Raw genomic sequence first — 24,590 nt, forward strand, 5'->3', positions numbered from 1 at the left:
GCTCCATGCGTTTGTGTGACATCACTGTAGAGTATTTTCACTCAGAATGTGTGTATCTCGCATGCTTGCCATCTCATTCATAAAACGACTGTTTCTAAATGATCTGATTGGTTCAATGTGCACGATGCGGCGTTACACGCCGCAACAATATAGCCAATGAAAACATACTATGTTGTGTCTGACTCCACCTCTCATACATACCCGCACACATCGGCTCAGTCTGCCGAATCACACACACTTTCGCTCCTCTCACACAGAGTTGACGGTGTTGTGGGAATTGGAGTTGTAGAAGGGAGGCGTGTGAGAGACGGTTCCGTTTTTCGACAGCCCTCATTCTGCAAAATTACACAGATCGCCTGGTGTCTTTAAGACACTATGTGCTCCCTTGTCTTTCCTCTGTGGTTTAAGAGTCTGTATCAAGGCAGTCTTGCCTAAAGTGGCGAGGGAGGATGTGAAAAAGTGGAGAAATCTATGTAGGGAGAGGAGAGGAATCAAATCTGTCATGTACTATAGGGTTTTCCAGTAGTGTTAAGAAAATAATACAAAAGCAGGCTAGAAGTGAAGGACTCTTACCAATAATGTTCAACTCAAAAAGCTAGAATAGAAAACAACATGAATGCTTTGCAAACAAAGTAAACCAGACAATAATGAGAATTTTGTGCCTTCCAACAGCATCACAAACCTCATGGTGTTTTCCCTGCATATAATGTAATAGACAAACAGTTGATACTTCCTTATTGTGAGGTGAAAGTAAATGATAGTTTTTATTTTTTATAGTCTGCATTTGTATTCAGCCTCCTAAAGTCAGTACTTGGTAGAACCACCTGATACTGTCATTACAGCTGCTATTTGTTTGGGGTTGTTTCTACAAGCTTTACAGTTATTGCCCATTCTTTGCAAATTATCTCAAGCCCAGTTGGATGGGATGAAGAACATCTATGAACATCACCTTTCAAGGCTTGCAGCAGATTCTCAATTAGGTTCAGGTGTGGACTTTGGCTTGATCATTTTAATTCTGCTGAAAGGTGAACTTTTATCCAGTCTCAAATGTTTTGCAACCTCTAAAGATTTTCTTCCACGATTGTCTTGTCCTCAGCTTCACACATCTTCCTATTCACTTTCTGTGTTTCACCGTGGAGATTGTGTTTTTATGATGGTATGCATTGTTGGTTTTCTTCCACACACTGAGTTTTGCATGTAAATTGACCTGATCTGGACATTTTTCACATTTCCTGTAACCTTGCATTGGTTGCACCTTTTGTCTCGTCACTCTGCCGTACAGGTCAGATTTGAGCGGACGCAAAACTAATTGTTGTTCTGGTGTCAAATTTTCCTACCTAAGCACCAGATCTTTGCAACTTCTGCAGAGTTGCTATGAGACATAATACAAAAGCACTCCACACTTGTCTCATTTTCCTTTGTAAAAAAATTTGATATCAATGTAGTACTTTCTTGCTACTTCTTCTCTTAAGTGCTACTTTGTCTATTAGATAAAATTGTATTAGAACAGAATGTTTGTGATTAAAATGTGACAAAATTTGGAAAAGTTAAAGAATATGATTATTTTTACTGTACTACAATTTAGGTGTTAGTACTCGTTTCAGTTAATTTGTTGGTTTGTTTCTTCATTTTTTCAAAATTGGTCCCATCTTTTATATTTATACAGTTGTACATAACATTTCAGTGTCTCTAAAATCCATGAATTTATCTCGAGTAAGCTGAGAAGGTAAGGATCAGCCATTTAGATAAGAGATTAGATTGATTCCAAGACCTATGCATGTATTTGTGTGCACCTGATGAACCTTACAAGGTGACTCATGTTTGGGCATCACCCAAGAATCATTTAAAAGGCAGGGATTAAGGACTCCATCCACCCTGCTTTAGAATTCCCATGAAGCCCCTCTCAGCCTCATGTATTGATTACTTTCAGAGAATGAGTTTTAAAGCAAGCCTCTCTAACGGCGTGAGCTGACTGATTTATCAAATCCGAATTGAGAAAAATGATAATCCAGATGGATTAATTTTTACTATATTTTTCTGTTGACATTTTACTAAAAGATACCCACTGCTTTTGAGCAAACCTCCTTATTCAGTAAGGACTTAAAAAATAAAACTAGAAGCTACAGGGGTTTTTGTATTTCTTTTCTGTACTTTCTGTATTTTTACATGACAAATACAATTTTGCCAAGTTAACAGTTCAGTAATATTCTCTTGAACTAATTTGGTTATCCCATTTTCTCTTTTTCACATCTTAAAATATTAAAGAGGACAACAATTGCAACCACAAATGAGTATTCTGGTCCTCCCCGAGTCCAGTCATTTGTTTACTTGGGCTTTAGTGTCTTCAAATAAGGCAAAAGATAAATGATGTGCTGTGGTGGAAGCACTCCTTTATTTCCCTGCCTTGGTGAAAAACGCATTTCCGATTTACTTTGGGAGCTACCTACTGAGAGTATCTCTAGTTTAACAGGAATGTTGTATTACATTTCTCAGAGAGCGCAAATTTCCTAAAGAGATGTAATGGGAAAATTACAGAAGGGTTATGAGTAATGAATGGGACAAGGCAGGAGCTGAGAGACTGGTGGCGGTGATAATTGGAGGAAGGGAAGGACAAAAAAAAAAAGGTTTGATAGTGAGGGTCATCAGTGCCAAATCTAGGATAGAGAATGAAGACAGTAGTTTATGAAACCCATGCAGCCCAAGTGTACAAAGGGACGGTAACAGATGTAATTCCATTTGTTTGGTAAAAAGGCAAAATATGTTTGTATGGCACCATTTATACAAACACAATTCAAAATGCTTCAGATGACATAATAAGATGGGGAGCACATTAAATGAACTGTAAGATTTAAGCATCCATCCATTCTCCATTGTCTGTCAGTTATCTAAGCAGGGATTCCAGTGGTAACAAGTGTAGCAGGGGAACCCAGTCAGCCCCCTCCACAGCCACACCGAAGGCATTCTCAGGTCACACAGGATTATAAAGTCCATCCAGCGAGTTCTCGGTCTTACCTGGCGTCTCCTCTAGCTAAAACAGAGTCTAGCCACCCTTCAAGGGAGCTCGTTTTTGCTGCTTGCATGCAGCATCTCCAGAGTAATTTAAGCATTCCATAAAAATATACTAAAAATATTTAGAACAAATAAAAAGCCAAAAAATGAATTAATAGACTGATTAAATAGACCATTGCCTTTAGACAGAAGCTATGGAAAGCCATATTTTCCTTCTACATTTGAAGAGGTCAGCTGTGTTTGCACCTTTCATTAAGCATTTTGCTTTTTATGAATACCTCACTACTCTGGGTCAGTTCGGCTCTTCAACAAGTCATACCTGTAAAATTATTTTCTACCCACGGCCCTAGCTGATTTTTATCTGTTTATTCTCTTTGTAAATGGGCTTTTTTGATTAATTGTGGAAATGGTTAAAATGCCCAAATCTCTTAAATACTTCATTTGATTTGGTTTTCTTTTATTTGCTTTTTGTTATTATCATTAATTGTGCTTCTATTCTCAGTTTGAGCCAGTTCACTGAAATGAAATTTTGAAAGATTATCACCTTTGATCAAAGCAAAAATACCTGAGTTAACCCCTGCTGGTAGATATTATTTATCAGTCAGGCAGCACCCATGCTCTGTTGAATATGTCCGTCTATTTGTGTGTTTTAGATCAGTGGCTTATTCATACAAAACAATTATCCAGTTATTCTGAGTTATTATATCTTATTGACTTAAGAATTTTATATGAAGTAGCTATTTCCTTGTTGGTATTTCTGTTTTGTGTGTAATCTTTCTTCTAAAAAAATTATAGCTTATTGACAGCCATATGATTCCATTAGAAATAAACGCGGAGGAATAAATTGGAACTCAATCAGTATCCTCTCCTAATGTTTGTTTTCTTTGTAGAATCTTTGTTTCCAGAGGATTTTATTATGAGAGCTGAGTGTTTTGAGTGTTATTATACCAACAGAATCGTTTTGATATGTCATGTCTTCATCTGATTAGTAGAACAACATCAGGAGTTTTCCATTTTTTTTCTTTTGTCAATGAAGTTCAAGAGTTTATTGTTTTGTTTTCTTAACAGCGAAGCCAGTCGCACAAATTTATATCCTTTGTTGTTTGGCATCTCATTGGTTCCCTTTTTTTTCCTCAATTTTGAATAATTATCCTGTCCAGCATTTTTGAAGCTGAGAGACACTTTTTAGCCTTCCTGTTAATTTTTCTTTCACCTCTTTGATTCCCCTGTCATCTCTGCTCAGCAAGGAAAACTAATGTAATTTTCTTCATGAAGTGGAAATTAAAGCCTAAAAGACATTTGTAATTAATGTGGGATGCAAAGCTGCTGGCTGGATTGAAAAAGAATGTGGGTCATGTTGAATTAAAACAAAGAAAAGTGACATTTATGCATTCAGGGACATGTTGTAAAAGACTTCTTAAATCTCATCACCTCCAAGGTTTTTTGCTCTCTGTCTTGGCTCCGTTCGTGTTTTGGAATATGACCTCTTTTATTTTTATTTTTTTTAGGTGTTCAATATTCAGTCATCAGGGTCTTTACTTACTGACCACCTGCTGAAAGAGACAGCACGGATGACCTGCATCTCTGCGTGGGGATGCTCTTGTTAGCCCACCTGCTGCAATAAAAGCATTCACTACCTCTGTGTGAGGACCAAAGGGTGCAATGGGGTATTTGTACAAGGTTTGCATTTATAAAGTTTGTGAGGTCTAGTCAGAATTTTAAACAAATCAGTTACTCAATTCTTAGGTATTCATGTATATTTTACTATGTGTTTCATTATAAAAATATGTTGAAAGTGGAAAGTCAATAAAATCAGAAAACTTTGTTTTTGGGAAAAAGAAACATTTCAAGGTTTGGCTTTTAGTAATCGTCAGGCTGTTTGTGAAGATGATGTATCAATACATGATTCACTTTTACGTGAAAATGTTTGAATTCTTGTTTCTCCTGACATTCCTCTTGATGACATTTTTGGTTCAACTGTTGTTGAAGATGTTTGGATTGTGTTGGTGTGTTGAGCATGCCTCTGTCCTTCTTAGGAAATCAAGTCTGTTTCTGCCTCATCTTTCTGTCATGCACATAAATACACAGGCTAAAATAAAACTTTACTATAAAGGTTTGACCTGACAAATATTTTGAAAGATTCAGGGTCGGTGGTTATTCATGGATTAGACTTAAAGAATATTTTTGGTCTTTACAAGGCAGTGTCTACACAAGTAATATCTGGACTGTGTGCTTGACTACTTCTTTCACAAGTTGAGTTTGTTGTGTCTTACTTTTCTTTAAGCCTGTGAACTTCACTTCAACCTTGCTCGCCTCTCATCCTGTGGTTACATTGGCAATGTACATCAATACAGAGTGAAGTTAGCAGCATAAATACAAGTAATGTTTAGCCTTGAAAGAGATCGATTGCAACACATTGATTAAGCATCAAACATGGCTGCAAGTAATTTCCTGTTCTCCTGTGTGTGACTCTGTGTTGGAAGATGAATGATTGAGTTCAGGACAGTGGTAAACAAGATGGGAATAACAAATTAAAAGGTTTTTAAATGAGCTTTGGGGTCGACTAAAGGAGATGTTTATGTTCGGTATTATTTTAGATATTCTCTGCTGTTGATACAATCTCCTTCCCCCACCCCCTTCCCAGAAGCTGATCAAACAATCCGGCTCATTGATGCATGCACATAGGGAGAAGTGTGTGAAGTTTCTTGATAAGCAGTTGCTTTCCACATGGCAGACAGATGGTTCTTCTAATCTTTCAGACAGACACTGCCATTCTGATGATTGTTGTGTGCTTGCAATTGTTGTGCATCTATCCTTCTATGGTTTCCTCTGTTTCACTCAATAAATCTATCATCGCAGGGCTCCATGTGCAGTTGTGTGGTCCTAAGCTGTTTGATGCTACTCATTTTACAGTTTTGGTTGGAGTGCGTTCATGCTCTTGTCATTGTTTTTGATATGTAATGAGTAGTTGAGCATAAATATTATGACTTGCTTCTTAGCCTGAATTTTGCCTGTTTTTTGATCTTTTGTCAGCCATGTATTGATTGTCTTAATTAATAATGAGGCTGCTAAATATTTGCCTCTTCTTTTCATAGACTAAACACATTAGAGGGTGGAAACAGGAGCAACTAAAGCTGGTTATATTTCATAATGGTGAGGTATCGGCTTCCATCTGTTTTTATCTGGGACTGTGTATTTCCAGCATGGGACCCAAAGATTGAATACAAAGTACACATTTCTCTGGTTTAATCTTATAAATGTTTTGAAGTTCTAGAAAAAAGGCAACTCATCTTCCCTATTGAGACTAATAATCTATTGTAATTATTGTATATTTTTTCCATTATTTTATTATAATGACCAATATTCTCACATCTTAGCATAGCTAAGAGCTAAAAGTGAGAAATGAGTCTACTAATACTTTTGCAACAATAAAAACACCAACACCATTCATGCAGCAGGTTAGCTAAGCAATAAAGGCTGGGGGAACATGTAGCCTGAGTGACAAAATAACTGTTGGCAAATGGCAATAATTAGATATTATGCAAAGAAAATGTATAATGCTCCAAAAATCAAATGTGTGACATAATATATGGAAATGAAGCAACATCTCATGACATTAGGAGTATTGATACATTCCCTGTGTGACTACCTGTCTTGGTGTATTGTAATTCCCTGACAGCATGGCTGTCTCGGCTTGACTTAGTTTCTCTGACCTGATATCTGATTAAAGAGACTCAGACGTGCATAGGAGCTGGATTAGCATATAAAAAGACAGTGACAGGACATCAGATAATTCTGATGCCATCTGTTTTTAATGGAATCTGTTAGAGGGAGAGATGTGTGTATGTATCTGCATGTGTGTGCCCTTCCTCTGTGTGTGCTCCCCTCCCACAACTGTGCTTCTCATGATTGGTCTTGCAAATGTTTTAGCCCATTTGTATTTTTGCACTACAGATTTTGTCCTCTTTATTTTCCTTCGAAACACTTTGTTCTCAGAAGGAGCACATCAGCATTAACATAAATCCTGAACAAAAACATCAATTATTTATATCTAAATTGCTCCATTATTTAGCTGATTTATTGATTTGGAGCCAAATTGCCCAGCATTTCAATTTATGCCTGCTCTACCTATTTATGCATGCTTGTTTGTGCTCACAGTGATGCAAGCACTAATGCAAAAGGCAGTTTACTTCTATGAAGTTGCATCTGTTTCACAGGATTATCAATCGAGATGTCACTTGCAAGCTTTCACAAATCATATTTTGATAGATTCTGTAACCTTCTAGTGCAGTCAGGTCACAAGCAGCAGATTAAGAGCATGCATGTGAGACTTAGTCCTTTAGAAGGCATGCAGAAATGCTGCATGATGTATGAAGAAAAAAGAACTGTTTGCTTTGGTTTAGGAAAAATTAGAAGAACTTTAATAATTAGGCTGTTGTGTTGAACATAAAACAAGTTGTCTTGGACGTCAAGACTACATTTGGACTGGCTTGGTGAATATACTGTATGTAAAGGGCTGCAAGCCATTTCTGTTCAGTGACTGTTACTGGCTGCATACCTTGAGCAGTCCTCATCTTATCACCTGCTGACATTCACATTTCTTAAACTGTTCCACTCAATGCACATCACCAACAGCCTGTGGTGCTTTATTTGTAAGTAAAATCAGAAAGATGTTCTGTACCTTTTGAAGAATTTATTTTAGATGTGTTCTGCAGGGTAAAAAGCTGAGGGCAACATTGGATTTTAATTAAAAAAACATTTATTGATTATGTTGGAAACACAGGTGGAGACTGAAGGATTGCAAGGTCTATATTCCTGTTACTGGACTGTGAAGGTGATGGATGTGTTTCCAAGAGAGCCTTTCAGCTAAAAAAAAAAACATAAGTGGTGTATTTAGCTTAGCTTTAATTATCTTATCTCCATGTTAAGTTATCACATTTAGATCAATGTTTTATGAGCAGGGGAGAGCATTTTCTTTATTTCTCAGAATGATATAATGTAAACAAGTTTTTCTCTGGCTTTTCTGGTGTTTCTGCTTGTCTTTGTGTTGAGCTTTCTAAAATAGTGGCTTCTTGTCTTTCCTAGTTCTTTTCTTATCCTAAATTTCTTTGTTGCAGGGTTATTTTCTCTCTTTTGGTTTCTCCACTTTGACTTAATTCTTTCAATTACGGTTAGTTTGCATTTAAATTTAACAGTTTGCTTTTGCAATCCTGGTCTTTTCTCATTGTCACTTGGTTTCTGTGTTAGTTATTGATTGAGCTTGTTTAAGGTTGTGAAATAACTTTTTTTCCCCCACTGCTGTCTTCAATTTTTCCTATGTTATCTCTATTTCTTCTTCCGTTGTTGATCACTAAGGAGTGATTCTCAAAAATATGAACATCTGAGCAAGAAATCATGAGTTGGCTTCAAATCTGACACACGTGAGCACTGTATGACTGCTAAGGCAACAGAACTGTTCTCTGTATTGCAAGAAATAAGGGCTCTATGTTGCGTTTATTTGCATATAATTTGCATGTGAACCCCAACTGACTGTTTTTGTAATGCCAAGAGGCTAAATTCAGTATTTATTACCCAGACCATAAAACTACTTTTCACTTTTCTGCTGGCAATTTGCATCTAATTTACATTTCCCCATAGCTTGGTTCAGGGAATAAGGGGCCAGATGACCTAAATTGTTTCAATTTCACGTAGAAATAAAAACACAGAGGAAGGTCTAATTATTACTATTAATCAAATTAGGACAGTTCATGTGGAGCGTAAATATGTGAATGTCTTTTCTGCATTAGCAAGCTGAGGCAATGCGTGCGCTATATAAGCTGCATGAAAGCTCCCCAATGAGTTTTTTATTATTATTTAGTAAAACATTTTTACTGTATTTTAACTATTATCCAGTTTTAATGAAACCAACTGAGGGTTTGTTTTTAATTTTAAGTTTTATGATATTCATATCCATTTTACAGTGTTTTGGTAACAACCAAAGTTTCTGGTTTGTTGGGTGTTAGCTGGGTGTTATTAATGAGTGACCCTTGCTAATGTTCTGAGGGAATCTCTAAAGAAAACTGAACTTGTTTCCATTGAGTGTTTTTTTTTGTCACAGACTGTTGCGTGTTTCAAATGTTTCACCAGAATGTGCTTTTTTGTTTGTTCACTGTGAGGGTAATTCTAACTACAACAATCACAACAATAGCTTGTGAGTGTTGAAGGATTTTGCACAAACCAGTAATATTTATCTAGTCTTGACATTACATTTAAAGTAGATGGACATGATTAATAAAGTGGAATGTTTTTCAAAGAGGATCATGAAATGGCAATGATCTAATTTACTTCAAAAGCCACAAAAGGAGTTAAATTTAATTTCAGTACTGGTTTTGCATTGCTTGAAAAACCTGAGGATAATGAAACCAGACTGGTTTTGAAACAGGATCAAGGTTAATATTTGGTACTTAAATGTCAAGAATGTTCAGAAAATCATTAAATTTGAATGTGAAAAAGTGCTAAGTGTCAGGAAATGGTGCGGTGAGGGGTGGTGAGGCAGACGCAGCAGACCCAGGTAGGATGAATAAATTATTTTAATGATGAATGTCCCAAAAAAGTCCACAAACAACCAGGCAGCACGACTGAGCAGAAGCCAGGGCTCAACGCCGGTAGCAACTGGTAAATTGACTGGACAACACGAAGGACTGAACGCACATAAGACGAGGACCCGACCAAGAACAGGTCGGGTCCTTAGTGTCACCATATTAATGGTGACACTAAATACACTGGGGGGTAATCAGGGAACAAGAAACACCTGGGGACTAATCAAAGGGAGACAGGACAACACGTAGACACAGATACACAGGAAACTCAAAATAAACACACAGAAAAACACAGATCCTGACACTAAGTGTTAAAATGTGTAGGAACCCCAGTGTTCATTCCTGTCGCTATATTTGAACATAATCCTAGACTGCAGATCATTGATCTCTGTCCAGTGAATAGTTATAAGATATCACTTGCCCACCCCCCACAGCTAAACAACTGAACATGTCTGTGCGTTTTCTGTATTGACTATTTAAGTGGTGCTTCTTTTAGCTACCAGCTCAGTTTCTTTTTCTAAGGCTAAAGCCACAGCTGCCACAGTTCAAATTCAGCATTGAACTTTGTTTTATTTCCTTTTCAAAGGACAGGTGAGCTTTTACATACAGGTGGCTTCTACTCTTCTTCTTTTCTTTAGCTTGCTCTGTCTTTGTTTCTCTTGCAGGTGACAAGCGGCAGAACCACACTCTACCACTCACCCGCACACACGCTCGCCCGCACGCACGCCCGCCCGCCCGCACTCACGCACGCACACACACACACTCACACACACACCAGTTTTAGATCTTTCTTGGTTTTCTACCATAATATTTTGTGCACAAAACAATCTGAGGTACTGTTGGTTCCGTCAGTCCTGTATGTACATTTCTTAAAACCCTTTTAAAAGTTACTCCCACAGTGTTTCACATGAAGGGTCAAACATCCTATTTAATATTAACTGCCGTCTCCTTGAGTAAACAGCAAATATAATCACATTTGTAATGGTACAGAAATATTGTGTCAATATTTGCCCACTCTTGTTATTGTGAAATGGGGAACTGACTGTGGTTACAGTGGTGTGTATGATTTTGACAGTTGGCTTGGAGGCTTGAACACATCTTCTCTTCTGCCTCCAGCCACAGATGTACTGATAAAACTTTGAAATTTCAATAAGACATTTGTGAAATTGTTTCACAAACACAAATAATACAATTACAATAATTCTTAAACTTTAGATAAATACTAATTAAGTTATCAGCTAGTGGATCTTAAAACGAGCTACATAATGCTGGTCAGATTTAAAAGTAAAGCAAATGAATAGAAATATTGCCTAAAGTGAGTATTTGTATTCTTAACTAAATAATCAAGTAAAAAAGTAAAAAATAAATAAAATAAAAAAAAATCTCTCGTGTTTTCTTAAAATCCAGACCTTTTGTTGAAAGGTGTACCACCTTTCACTTAAAATAGACTATTTTGAAGGTGCTCTTAGAGTAAGTTCGCCTGTACCGGCATTGCAGGTTGGGCGAGTAAAGCTGAAAATATACAGTATGTGAGATAATTCTGAACCAATCAGAGATTTATGGTTAACTTCTGATCTTAGGGATTTGTAAAGATTGGACTTGTCAGCAAGGATTTTAGTTGATTTTCCTTTTTTATAACTAACGAATACTCTTCCTAATATTTCTGTCATTTTATGTTGGGAATAAATACAACCTCCTAACATTTGTGAGTGCATTTGGAGCTCTTAGCATTACATGTAGACCTTTAGCTTAACTCTGAGATTTCTAGAATGTCTGGGTTTTCCAAAGCAATCATGTTCTACAACAGACAGCTTTAAAGCTCAAAAGGATAAGGTAGATCAAATTGACTGTGTGTCTTGTCTTTAAGGCGAAAACAAATTCTGGCAAAGTTATTTGGAAAACATTTAAAGCTACAAAATAGTGAAGTAGCAAACCAAGCAGTATCTGTTGCCTGAATTATGAGCAGAAATGTCTCCTCATAAAGTCTATTAATTAACTTTTTACACTGGTTGGGTGTATTCTCACTCATACTTAAAGCAATTAGCTTTAACTTTCCTGCTCTAACTTTATCCTCACAAATGAGTGTGTTAGTTGGCACAACTGGGTAATTCTCAACTATGCTGTGTTCATTGATTGCAAAAAGATCCAACTTTTGAGTCTCCAACTAGATAATCATTGGTCAGGCCTTGTCAAGCTGATTATTGTCAGATTCTGGCCATCAGCCAGTTTTGTGATGCATGCACAATTATTACTAACAAATTTGATAATTACACCCCAGACCTTATTGCACAGTTACTTTAATATTAAATATTGGTTTTAGGAGACAGACAACAATTCAGCATTTGGTTATGTTTTTGTTATTTGATATTCATGAATTACAGCTTGAAATCAAATTTTAAAAAATTACCACACTCACTTTAGAAATATACATCGCAAGATGTTTTTTTTTTCGTAGCAGAAATGACAATTTGAAACTTCTTCAATTTGGAAGAAGGCTCTTTATCTGTCCAGCTATTGCATCTCCACCACCCGAGAACTAGAAAGTGAATCCGTGTGTCATGTCTCACTCTGAGGTGTGTTTTTTAACGTGAAATCCCTGGTATATTACTCTGTCAGTCAGTAACCTTCTTGCTCCTACTTTCTCCCAGACACTCTGACTTCAGTGCCCTTGACTCTAATAATCCCTTTCTCACTGTGTGAAATATCTTTTCATGTCTGCACTGATGATCATAATGGTTTTCTGTCTGAGCTGCAGACTAGTGATTGGCCCCAATTATCGCATGAACCTGAGGCTTCAAATCATCTTCTCTTTGCAAGGTGAGACATGTAATGGCAAAAGGCCTGGTTTCCATCCCGTGCCTTTATGCAGCTCAATAAATCACATTTAATGTCCATTTAAGATCTTACTGACTCGACTGCCAGATGTTTATCATTACTTACCTCTGTTGTACATGTCGCCCCAGAAGGCCTCTCGTCTTCTTTGGCAGTGACGGCTTTGAAGCTTTATCGCTCAAACTTAATCTAGTTTTTGTTTTTTGCACGTTTAATGCAGAGTGCCCAGTTCGACACCCACTTCAATTACGGCGCTTCCGGCTATAAATATAATATATTGACCACTTCAGGTGGAGTATAAACACAGATCAAAGTCAGTAATTGTATGTGTGATAGGTTATTTGTGCTTCAGTGTTATTGATTCCATCTAGTTTTAGTTTTCGAAAAGTATGTGGACTCGGGTGCATCCACTGTGACTTTGTGATCAAATGTAAAAGAGACATATTGACTCCAGCCTCTTACTTCAGGGAAACAAGACCCTGCCACACAATTAGCACCTTTCTTGACATGCAGCATTCATCATTCCTGCTCCACTTTCAGCTGAACCTGGCTGCTATTTTTCACTAAAATACCCACACTTAATCTTCTAATACCACCTCTTTTCACCGTATTCATGTTGCCACATTTCGCTCCGTTTCTTCTGCATATTTTAGGTTTTCTCGTCCTCATTTTCTTCAGCCCATCTGTCTTAAGTCATTAGATTCTTTATTCATCTCTTGATTCTTTCCCTCCCTCTCAGCCCTCCATCCTTTTAGCTGCTGTCTCTTACAGCTTCTATCTGTCAGACTGACTCTAACTCTCTAACAGCAAAGTACTCAGAGTTGTTAAGGACAGTGGAAGAATCCCAAGTGAATAGATCTTTCGGAGATGTTGTCAAACTGTTGACGTGAGTGCTATCGTGGACCCCTGCTGTGCTTAACTCCGCGTACCCTCCCTCCTTCCCAGAGCACACTGATGCGCACGCTTATACCCAGCTCGATCCACCTTCTGAGTAGAGATGATGGATAATATGCATGGTATCATCACTTTGAATTTCAGACAGTTACCTCTTGTGGATTGTGTTTCTGTTCAGAATACATTGTGGTACATATGGTTTGTATGTATGAGTGGAAAATGCAGATGTAAGAAAGAGCAACCCAATCTGAAATGCATCTTTCTCTTATGAGCCCCTTAATATACCTGTTCAAATAAACTAATCATTTTCAAAAGCCAAGGAATAGTACAACCAGGTACACCTTTCTTCCTGACATGAACTTATTTTTAAAAATATTTTTTGAGGTTTGTGATTTGGTTCTATTGCTATATATTGTAGTGTTCTAGGTGAGTGCAGTTAGTTGTTTGTTTATTTTTTTTCCAACTACTTATGCCTTGGACACAGTTTCATTGAGGTATCTTTTTGTTGTAATGAAACCGTTTGCAGAGGAATGCTCCTTTTAAACGATTGTTTCAAATTCCCAATTCCATAAGAAACATTCCTTTGTTGCCTTATGTATGCATTTCATACTGTAGCAGATGCAATTAGATTAACATATAAACCCTGCATCCAAGGATGTTTTAGGACTTGCCTTCAAATTCTGCAAAATGAGTGCCTCGGTTCTTATTTACTGTGTATACTCGCAACACCCCTAGAATCAATGTAATGGCAAATAAATTACTGTAGCGAAAGTTTTGAAAACATTACTATTTTTCTTCAGACTATACATATGTGCTTTATGTAAGCTGTATGTTGGTTTTTCACCAACTGAGAGTTGCCACATCTCATTGCCAACTTAGCTAAGATGGGGGAAAGAACACGTTTTCATGTCCAGTCTTTCCTTTTTATCTATATAAAAAGGCTTTAAAAACAAATGCATGGGATAGTAGTGTTTAAGAGTTGGGGTTAAATACATAGATTTTAAAAAAAGATTTAATATAAAATGCCGTCCTCATTTGTCCTCACAAATTCTGTAGGGAAATATGTCTAAATTGACGTTTTTCTGCTTTTTGTTCATAGTGATTACTAAAACTGTCTTCATATGACTACTTTGTAGTAAGTATTCAGTTCTGATTGACAGGTTGCAACATATTGTTGGTAGCTGTGTGTTTGTGTGTGTGTGTTTGTGTTAAGTCAGCCAGCATCTCTCTAATGACAGTTGATTGCATTATCATCCACGGCTGAGTGCTTGCTCACACAGCTAGACGGATAGACCAACTGCCAAACCCCAAGGCCCCTGAGTGTGTGTTTTTCTGTGTGTCTGTGTGTGCGCGCTTGTCTTCATCTTAATGTGAATGTGACCATGTGCTTGTGCAAGTCTTTTCTTGTAAAATGTGATTGGAGGTGAAAATCGCAAGTCCACTATGACCCATTTACAATTTGCCACGTCAATGAGGCAAATGCAACAATACACACATGTGCGCACGCCCTCACGCTTAGGTTGCCCCCCAAGGAAAAGGAACCTTTTAGACTGAAATATTGTCTGTTGGGACTCTGGCTTGTCCTAACCAGAAATTCAAAGGTTGCTTCTCCGAACACACCCATTCTCACGCACATGCTGTGGAAATATAAACATGCATATTGAGGAACTGTAGCTTTAACAACACTTTAATACAGCTGGATTTTAGGCCTACAGATTATCATTTTTACTGCATGCTGTCATCGATTGCTTTAACCATCATGGATGTATTATGTTTGAAGCTAAACACATGTAACAGTAAACACATGTGACCTCAAGAAAACCTTCCATTTCACACTTCATGCTGCTCTACTTGTTGAGAACTGTCATAATTTGGCTTAAGGGCATTACATACTCTAGAGAAAATTTTGTCAATGTAGTAAAGGACAAGAGCAAAGTTCTTCCTCACCAGGACAATTTATGCTTTAGAAGAGGTCAAGTGTAGAACTCCTGGTCCTCATTGGTTCCTCACACTGCAGCATTTATAATAGTTTAAAAAAGAAAATCCATACAAAATATATAAATAGTAAAAAAATAATCAACACTCATGATAGCAATGCTACCCCCCCCCCCCCCCCCCCGCATCCATGGATGTTTTAGAAATATCAATTCAATTTTCAATGCTGATATTTCATTGTTCTCAAGGAGAAACTGGTACGGGGTTGTCACAGGTTCACAAAAAGTGCAGATAATCAATTAGACAAAAAATTTGATCACAATTAATGACTAGCAGTGACACTTTTATTTAATTACAAATACACTGAGAATTTATAATTAAATTAATGTTTTTCATGGGGGTTAGGTTCCAAAAAGAACCTGTGATAGGCGAAATCCGTGAAGTAGTTATCTTTATTTTTTACAATTATTATACAGCATAATTAAATACTCTACATTGAAACCAAAGAACAAAACTTGTTTTCAGGACCAAGCATTTTTTTAAACAAATAGAACACTTTCTTACAAATAACTACAATAAAATAATCATTTTAATCATCAATACGAAGCACAGTAGGACTAATTGTGACTCGCGTATTTCACTGTTCCTCTGGCTGTGACACTGCGACCTCACTCCGCTCTCTAGTGTCTTTTTCTTCTGAAGCCTGTGGTGCAGGTGTGTTTTTTCGAGAGAAGAACATAGTTATCGGTAGTTGTTGTTGCTTTTTTTTCCTTCTGGGCAAAAATATTTGCCAAAATTTGCCAAGCTGTATTATGTATATTTAAAGACCGCAACGTTATTGGCACCTTACGGTATATAGAGAAGAAGCGCGGAGACTGTTTGAACTGACTGTTGGAAAAAAAAAAAACTGCACAAAAAAATCCTCGAAGCAGCGAGGTCTTGTTACAGCGAGGGTTCACTGTACAGATGGTTTTTAGGCTTTATACCATCATGGCTTAATCATTTATCTTGCCCTCTTGATTTGAACAATTATTATTTTTCTCCAATCAACCATAAATCAAACATTACATACACATAGCACTTTTTTTTTCTTTCTTAGAAACCTACACAATCAAGCGGCTATATGAACTTGGGCTAAAATGTTTTATTCTATTTTGTTGAGTTATTGTCATCAGAAAACAAATTGCTGCTGACTAATAAAATTCTAGAGAGATACAGTCGGGACAGTGATCAATCAATCAATCAATCAAATTTTATTTGTATAGCACATTTCAGCAGCAAGGCATTTCAAAGTGATCTCAGTTTTTGAGATGTATAACAGTGGCGAGTGGGTCACTGCCCTACCGTACCCTCCAGTCCACCTGTCCTCCCAGGCTGTAGTCCTGGCACTCAGCTGTCTGGTCAGCCTATCAGCCATACATCCCTTATTGGCTCAGTCAAGTGTGTCTATTCACCCCAAAGCCACCCCTTGCCCTTACTTGCTTCCCCCAATAAACCAAGAGAGTAGTATTTCCCAAGGTCATTGTGTTCTCTGTGTGTGTGTATTTGAGAGTTGAGCGATTTTAGGGGGCAGTGGAGAAGGAATGATGGTGCGTTTGAAATGTGTGGGATGGATGGAGCGTGGAGGGCAAAATAACAAGAAGGAAGACTGTGTGTGTCTGTGTGAGGGGGTAATTGGGTGTGTGTGTGTGTGTGGGATCGGTTGGAAAGTGGGTCATGGTGTGATTTGTGAAGCACCAGGAGCATCATATTGACCCCGAGGGCAACTGTCTGCTTCTCTTCTCTCTTACTTGGAAACCCATAGACACACACCAACTCCAATGTGTTTTGCTGTTGAATATCATTTACCACAACTGAAGAGCAGGGAATCAGAGATGCTACAGATCTGCTTCTTCAGTATAGAAATGTGTGATGGTTATTATATTTTATTTATATAAAAACGACTGAATCTGCTGAAAGCCAGTGGAGATGATCACTGTCAGAAATTCATCCATCCATATTGCCCCTCATACTTCATGTAATCCTTTCATTCAGTTATATGTTTGATATATTTTACACTGTATATGTAGCTGACAAGGACATGTTGGGAGACTGCTTGAAAACCTGTCAAATAATCTGCCTGAAATGAAAAAATATGATCTTCTAACAATCATTAGTGAAACTGGGGTTATTTCTGGTGCATATCCATCATGGTGAGGGGAATTAAAGGGTTCTTCATGAAAACTTCATGGTGCTTGGACAGCAAAGAGTCTGGAGGTTTTTCACTTACATAAATATACATAATCTGACTACAGTGAGATTCACTGAACTGCCTGAAATCAAAAGATGGATTATGTATAATGAGCACAGATTTGAAATGCTTGGCTTGCGGACAGTAAACAGATATGTTTTTAGTTTTTCATCAAACCTATAAAGTGACTTGGAAGGGAAATGTAGAGTTGAAACTACGGTCAAGTGATTTTTAAAAATCAGAATAGATGTTAAGACTATACCATATAAAACCATTTTAGCATGTGCCTGAATATGTATTGACTGTTTTATTTTGATACATTTTTCTTTTTTTGTCCTGAAAAAAACAAACTTGATGCAATAAATTTGGTCAAATGGACAAATCCAGATCATGTGGTTTAACTTTTGCCTGTCAGTTTGTTTGTACTTGGATTCCTGAATCATAGAGATAATTTAAAAAAGCTTAAATCTCAGGTATCATTTAAATAATTGTGTTTTCTATTGATTTTTTTTGTGTGTTTGCACGTACGGTTAGGAAAGTAGACTCTTTCTAGATTATGAATCATGATAAATCACAAACTCTGATTGACCAGAATAACTTCTGCTACAACTTGAATATCGGAGTTGTACATTTTGGTATAGCATTTACAAATTGAAGTTTCGACAATATTAAGCGTCCAGTTACGGAAGGTTTGTTGACAGTGGTTTTGGTCAATGATGAAACTGAGGTTTGAAAGCAATTGCAGGCATGCTACTTTTACTGTATTTTCACACATGTCGAGTTTGATGTTAGTGGTGCAATCTTTCAGATATTGCTGTCCACATTTCTGGTTTAAAACAGATATGAAAATAAATTCTGACTCATAAGAGGAGGAAGTTCTTTCAGGGAGGAAGTTTAGTCAAGTTTTATCTTGAAACCTAATCTAACTTACCTGCTTAACAAACAAAATCCTGTAACCAAGGTAACACAGAATCTTTTTTATATTGTTTGCATGCAGATATTTTAAAACTTGGTTCGATTTATAAAGTTGTTTTGGGTCTGCGGTATGTCATTCACATTTCAAATAAAACATGTTGGGAGTTTCTGCAAATCATACTTTTCTGTTTAGCGGTAAACAGCAGTAAATAACAGTGAACAGTTGACTTTGCTTCTCAGGTTAGTGTTTTCATCTGTGGTTTGGCACATATGCGTGTATATTTTTCATCTCTGACCCTGCAGCTGAGCCTGAACTTTGATTCCCCGTGGAATGCTGCTAACACCTGTGGGTAAATTGACATCCACACATGCAAAATCAGCAAAAGAAACCAAAAAACATTATGTTGCGGTTTGTGAAAAAAAAAGAAGAAAGATCTAATTGCCCACAATCATGATCATAGGACCATTTCCTTTGGTTTAAAAACAAAAATTTTATTTCCAGTTGCAGTGGGGTACTGTTTCTCTTGCACCGTTTCTACTCATTTAGCTATACTCTGCATCCATGGATTTAGTTGTTTTCTCATTTTCCTTCCCATATACTTATTCTTTATTCCATTTATTTTTCATTGTATAGCCATGACTCTTCCGTCCTTAGTAAAACCCCTCCAGCCTTGTTCATGATTCCATCATTCTTATTTTTTTGGAGTGCACCTGCTCCCACAACTCCTTTGCTTTTTTTTGACTCATCTCCATAGCGAGTAGTGAGATAGGAATGTGTTATGTATGATTCTGTGTACACATATACTCAAACACACATACACACTCAAATACTGACCACAGGTGCTGCAATCCCAACATGTCTGTCTCAGATAATTCAGAGTCATGACCAGGAATAACCTCACGGATTAGATTCAGCCATCCGGTTTTACATGTGGAGATTTTTTCCAAATAGACTGTGTGTAGGTCTACGTATGTGAAATATTTCAATGCATACACTCAAGAACAGGTTGAGGCAAAGACATACACACACAGCAGCACCTGTTATACGATATGAGGGTCAACAGCTTGGCAAAGGATGTTTTCTTTAATTTCTACTCGGGAACAAAACCAAAAAAGTCCACTCTTCTGTGTCTTTTGAAGGAAAATTAATAAATTAGCTGAAGCACTAACATTGCTGCTACTACTGCAATTTTGTTCGGCAATGAAAGGACCAATTTAAAATGCAAATATAAAAATCATTTTTGACAAAGATTTATTTTTATTTCTATATTATTTTTTTTTCTATAGTAGCACATTTGTACACACTGTAATGCAGAGTTCAGAAGTAGGTATAACACCACACCCTGCTGGAGAGTCTGTTTTCAAAAGATTCATGCAGATGTTTATTCATATCTGTACCCTCTGGCCTCAGTTTCACCAGATAGGTCAACAATTTTTGTTCACATTTAGTTCTAGTGAACTCTCACAGGCTTCTCTAATCCATGACAGGCAAAAAATAAACAAATTACTTTTAGACAATTGGGTGCACATCTATGCTCATTCAAATTTTATGCAAATAAGAGATTCTGAAAATTTTCCAGCAGTCCCTCATGATTTCATGTCATGGAAACCTTTTGCTGCGTTAGTGAAAGCTGCTTTCTCACAGTGAGATTAAAGATGTAATGATAACAGATAAATGCATTTCATTGTAGCATCTTGCCAAAAGGAAAAATATGAGTTGTTTTTTGTTTTTTTTTTTGTTCAATTGAAAGGCAGTTTTATTTACCGACTTATTCTGGAGGTTTTTCCATACTACCTTGTAATGGTTTGTTAGGCGGGGGTCTAAGCTTGTTTGAGGCTGAAATAACTATATCGCTCAAGTCAAATTCCATTTCCTGGACTTCCTCAGCCTTCAACCTAAGGTCACATGTGGTTTTGGTTAAAATATTTTACACAGTGGATACGTTGTTAGGTTACATCAAGTCTTTTTGCATTTACTGAGAATACCCAGCAGTATGCACATAAATAGATCCCTATCCTGTGGACAAAAGTGTAAAGCATGATGTTTTTTTTGGTTTTTTATGCTTATTGAGGGAGATATTTATTCAAATATAATGCCAGGGTACTTCAAATTGGAAATCACGGTGCTTTTTGTAACCTTACAGAAATAAAATGCATGCATTGGTGGGTGCATTGACCACTGCCAAATAGCCTTAACTGTTCTGATCTGTCACTCAATAAGAAATAAAATTGTAGCACACTTATATTCTCATAAGGATCATGGAAAATATAGGTGTTGTGTTAAACCTTTGGCAGGAGTAGTGCAACAGGATTTTGTCAAGGCGTAATATGTTTATCTCCACTCAGCCGTTTTTCTGAGTTCAGGTTTTAATCCATAAACACATAGTTAGTGCTCTGTGTGTGTGTGTATTAGAGCTTTGCAGATGTTTTTGTTCCTGGTTCTTTATGTGACGGTGTGTTATGTGCACTTTAAACTGGTCTTGAAAATGCCCTGGGGTGGAGAGGAAACGGCAGCCACACAGCTGAGACTCCTCCCTTGCGCTGTTTTGTGTACGTTTGTTTTATTGCTTAAGAACAAATAAAAATTATAAGCCTGATTTACCAGCTGCATGTATTCATTTTTTTTCCTTCTGATGATCAGTGACTCATTTTCTCATACACATACAATATTTCTGGGGTTTGTATTCCCCTTTGCTTTGTTCTACATGAGACAATTTCACATCACACAACTGCACAAACAAGCTAACACAAGTCCGTGCTCATATCAGTGTTAGTCATATAGTTATTGTAACGTTTGAGATTAACAATACTGGGCTTTTTGTCAAGGTAAAGTAATCTGAAGCGCCATTTAATTTTCTATGAGCATGTGACTTAATTTGCTGAAGTTATTGGATATGAAGGAATATACCTTGAACTGACACTATAGATGTTTGTTTGACACTTATTTTATAGTAAAAAAGGAACTTGACAGAGTTGACTAGTAAAGGCATCATATTTTGATGGCTAATACTGTGAGAAATTGTTAAAATATGAATGGCAGCATTTGGGGTCCTGTAGGTTAACCATATGCTGTGCTATCATTTTGTATTTTGAGGTTAATGTATTACTACTTATCTAATGTTATTGCTGCTAGACGTGTGCACATTTATTTTTATGAAACATTATTAGTTGCTCATTTTTAACTGCTTTTTTAAACTGCTCTCTAAATATACGAAGGGGTCAATAATGTTCCTGCTATCTAATTCAAATCAGTTGTGGGACAGATTTGTTGTTAGTTTTTCCTCTTCATTCATGGGTTCGTCTTGTGTATCAAACTAAATCTGCAGGTTCCCCTATGTGTGATAAATCTTTTATTTTTATTTTTTTCATTTAATTTTGAAGACGATAAAATGGATTCCTTCTTCATAACTGGGAAAAAAAGCAAAAACACTTTCCTTTCATCTTTACATATTTGTTAGACTAGATATGGTACCACTGTGATCCACAAAGTTTGTTTTTTTTTGTTATTCTTTCTAAGTAACAGAAGTAGTAGTTCCTGTGCTGGAGTCTTCTGTTTGACAGTTCATCTTTTTTTCATAGAAAAACACAGCTAGTGTACACCAGGTGAACAAATGCCGAGAATGCAGTATGTTTGGACCAGCATATGCTTTGCTGCAGCAGGAAAACTTATTCTATGTGAAACAAAATGACCGGGAGTCTAGTTTACAACTTGTTTGTTGTGGTGTAATTTTGCTCTCTAGCAGTTGTGCTTTACACTTTCAACAACTCAGAACAACAAATCAATATTCCATGTTAAAGTGTTGAGTATGCTTAAATCATTGCGAAAGGCTGAAGAACTGAAAGATCAATAGACTTTTTTTTAATATTAGGGTCATCTATTTTATTAAGTAATTAATGTGAAACGTGTATGTTTTAATGGTACTGTCTGCTCAAAATATGTGTGTTAAACTGACCTTAAATTCAGTTGATTCTTAGCTCATACCCGAGTATGTTTGTGTCCTATGTTTAAAAGGTCCCTGCATACCCATTAGTACTTGTCTTCATATAACAGATGTTTTTGAGATGTATTAATATATCACCCATAACCTGCATGTAGGGTTAAGAAGGCTCAACGAATGCTCTAAATTTGATCAAATATGTATGATTTGTGTTTGGTCGCCCTTTATATTGGAACTGACTGTGTATTGTCAGAAATTGAGGCATTTTTAATCTTCAACAACCTCAACTTAAATTCACTTTCAGATGTAACTTTTTAGTCTTTGGTTTAACATGTGTTGAATTTAAAATATCGGCATCAAATTTGTAATGCAACTCTTTCACTGTGAACAAAGGCATGTCAAATCAGCCTTCATGAGTAGAGAAACTACTTAACAATACACCCACGTTCCTATTCATAAATGTCAGAATAAGTTGAAATTCATAACTATACATATATTTCCTTTTTATTGCTAGAGTTGCCTTTTAAACTATGCGAGTTATTTTAAATGTTTGTGGTTTCCTTGTGCAAGCTGCTTACAATAGTTTGGGGTTTTGACCAGTTCCTGCTGACAGAATTGATGTGATGGCTTCAAGTTTGTAGGACGTTTTCTCAAATACCTTTGCAACTCTACTTTCAAATTACTATGGCATTGAGATCAGGACTTTGTGACGGTCACTCCAAAACATTGAATTTGTTGTACTTGAGCTACTTGGTAATTAATTTGTCTAAATTATTCTCTTCAGTTTAGATGAGTAATTTGTTCTCAAGGATGATGAACGTGACACTTTCAGGCGTTTGGAAATCATACCCAAGGATTACTTTGAGTTTTAGAGATCTGCAATTCTCTTCCTGATATACTGGCTGATTTATTTTTATAGTGTCATGCAAGAAAGTAGTGTATAAAAAATACTGCAAGAAAAGATGTACATCATGAACTTATCAGAATCGTATAAAGCCGTGACATCATCCTCATCATCTGGAAAGGAAAAGTTTATTATGATTTAATGTGAAGATAATCAACCTTCTGTTTTAAACAGTGTATGCCAATATCTTATTTCAGTTGGTATATTCTCAGCTTGGAAGTTGATCTAGCAAAAATATCTATTTTTTTTTTCTTCCTTTTGCCACAAATGGCACACTTCACAACGTTTCTTATGTTTAGGAAACAATGTGCTTTGTTGAATCCCATGTTTGTGTTATGGTCTCTGCAGTTTCTGTGTTCTTACCAAAAATAAACTAAACTTTGTTTGTCTCCACAGAGGACCCAGCAGAAGCAGACTTGTGGTTGCTGAACAGCTGCACAGTGAAAAATCCTGCAGAGGACCACTTCAGAAATTCAATCAAGTACGTCAGTGAAAAAGCTAAACACTAACTAAGGTCCAGTCCAGCCTGATCTGGAGGTTAGGAATCCTATGGTCTTTTAGAAACCATTAATGACATTCAGGCTATGAGTTCTGAAACTAGAACTTCTGTGAACATTCCCCACTGTATGGCAGGAAGTTACACTGTGCATGATGAGGTAATTTAACTTTATTTGATATTATGAGCTGACATGACTCAGAAATTACTTTTTGGAACATAACTGCAAGAAATGCTGAACTGAACCAGAATAAATATATTAGTTTGACCCAATAGTAAAGATCAAATATTCAGACTAATTGAAAGAACACAATTTGGATCACAAAAAAATAGTTTTGACATTTCAGTTTTTGACTCCAGCATTCCCCTAGAAGTAGCCACAGTTATTTTTTGACAGACTTGTTTTCATGCAGAAGCTCATCTTAAATCCTGTGTTTTAGACCTTTTGAGTTTGCTTGAGACTCCACCCACTTATTTTTTCCAGAAGTTGTGGACTCAAAGGGAAAATGAGAAATGCATACGCTCTTACAAAAGCACTGGGAAATTAAATTTGAAACTATTTTGCATTTTGGTTATTTTGCAAGGAGCACACACACCTGGCAAAAATGTGCTCATGTTTGACATTGAGTCTCTTGATTTATTTATTTTTCCAAAGTAACATTGGAATATTTGTTGCTGGGTTCTCCAGGTCCTCTCAGACTACAAATGTCATCAGTGAAGAATAAAAATCAAGTTGAAACATGTTGCTTACAAATGTGTTTAGCGTTACAAAAATATTTCTTGTCCCCCTATGTTCCAAAAAGAGAAAATATGACTCTCTCTTTGTTTGGAGACCTGTTTGTAAAAACGAGAACCAGTT

At 36.7% G+C, this 24,590-nt stretch overlaps 1 protein-coding gene across 2 annotated transcripts in view; it reads left to right on the forward strand.

Moving 5' to 3' along the window:
- Nucleotides 1–24,590, forward strand: part of LOC111608129 (threonylcarbamoyladenosine tRNA methylthiotransferase-like) — a 35,444-nt gene that overhangs the window by 8,969 nt on the left and 1,885 nt on the right. For both annotated transcript variants that reach the window (XM_023331059.1, XM_023331058.1), the window contains one exon: nt 23,632–23,716. In XM_023331059.1, the coding sequence (XP_023186827.1) occupies nt 23,632–23,716 (85 nt within the window). The remainder of the gene's footprint in view (nt 1–23,631; nt 23,717–24,590) is intronic.

The sequence above is a fragment of the Xiphophorus maculatus genome, chromosome 3 (genome assembly GCF_002775205.1).
Source record: "Xiphophorus maculatus strain JP 163 A chromosome 3, X_maculatus-5.0-male, whole genome shotgun sequence".
NCBI classification, from domain to species: Eukaryota; Metazoa; Chordata; class Actinopteri; order Cyprinodontiformes; family Poeciliidae; genus Xiphophorus; species Xiphophorus maculatus.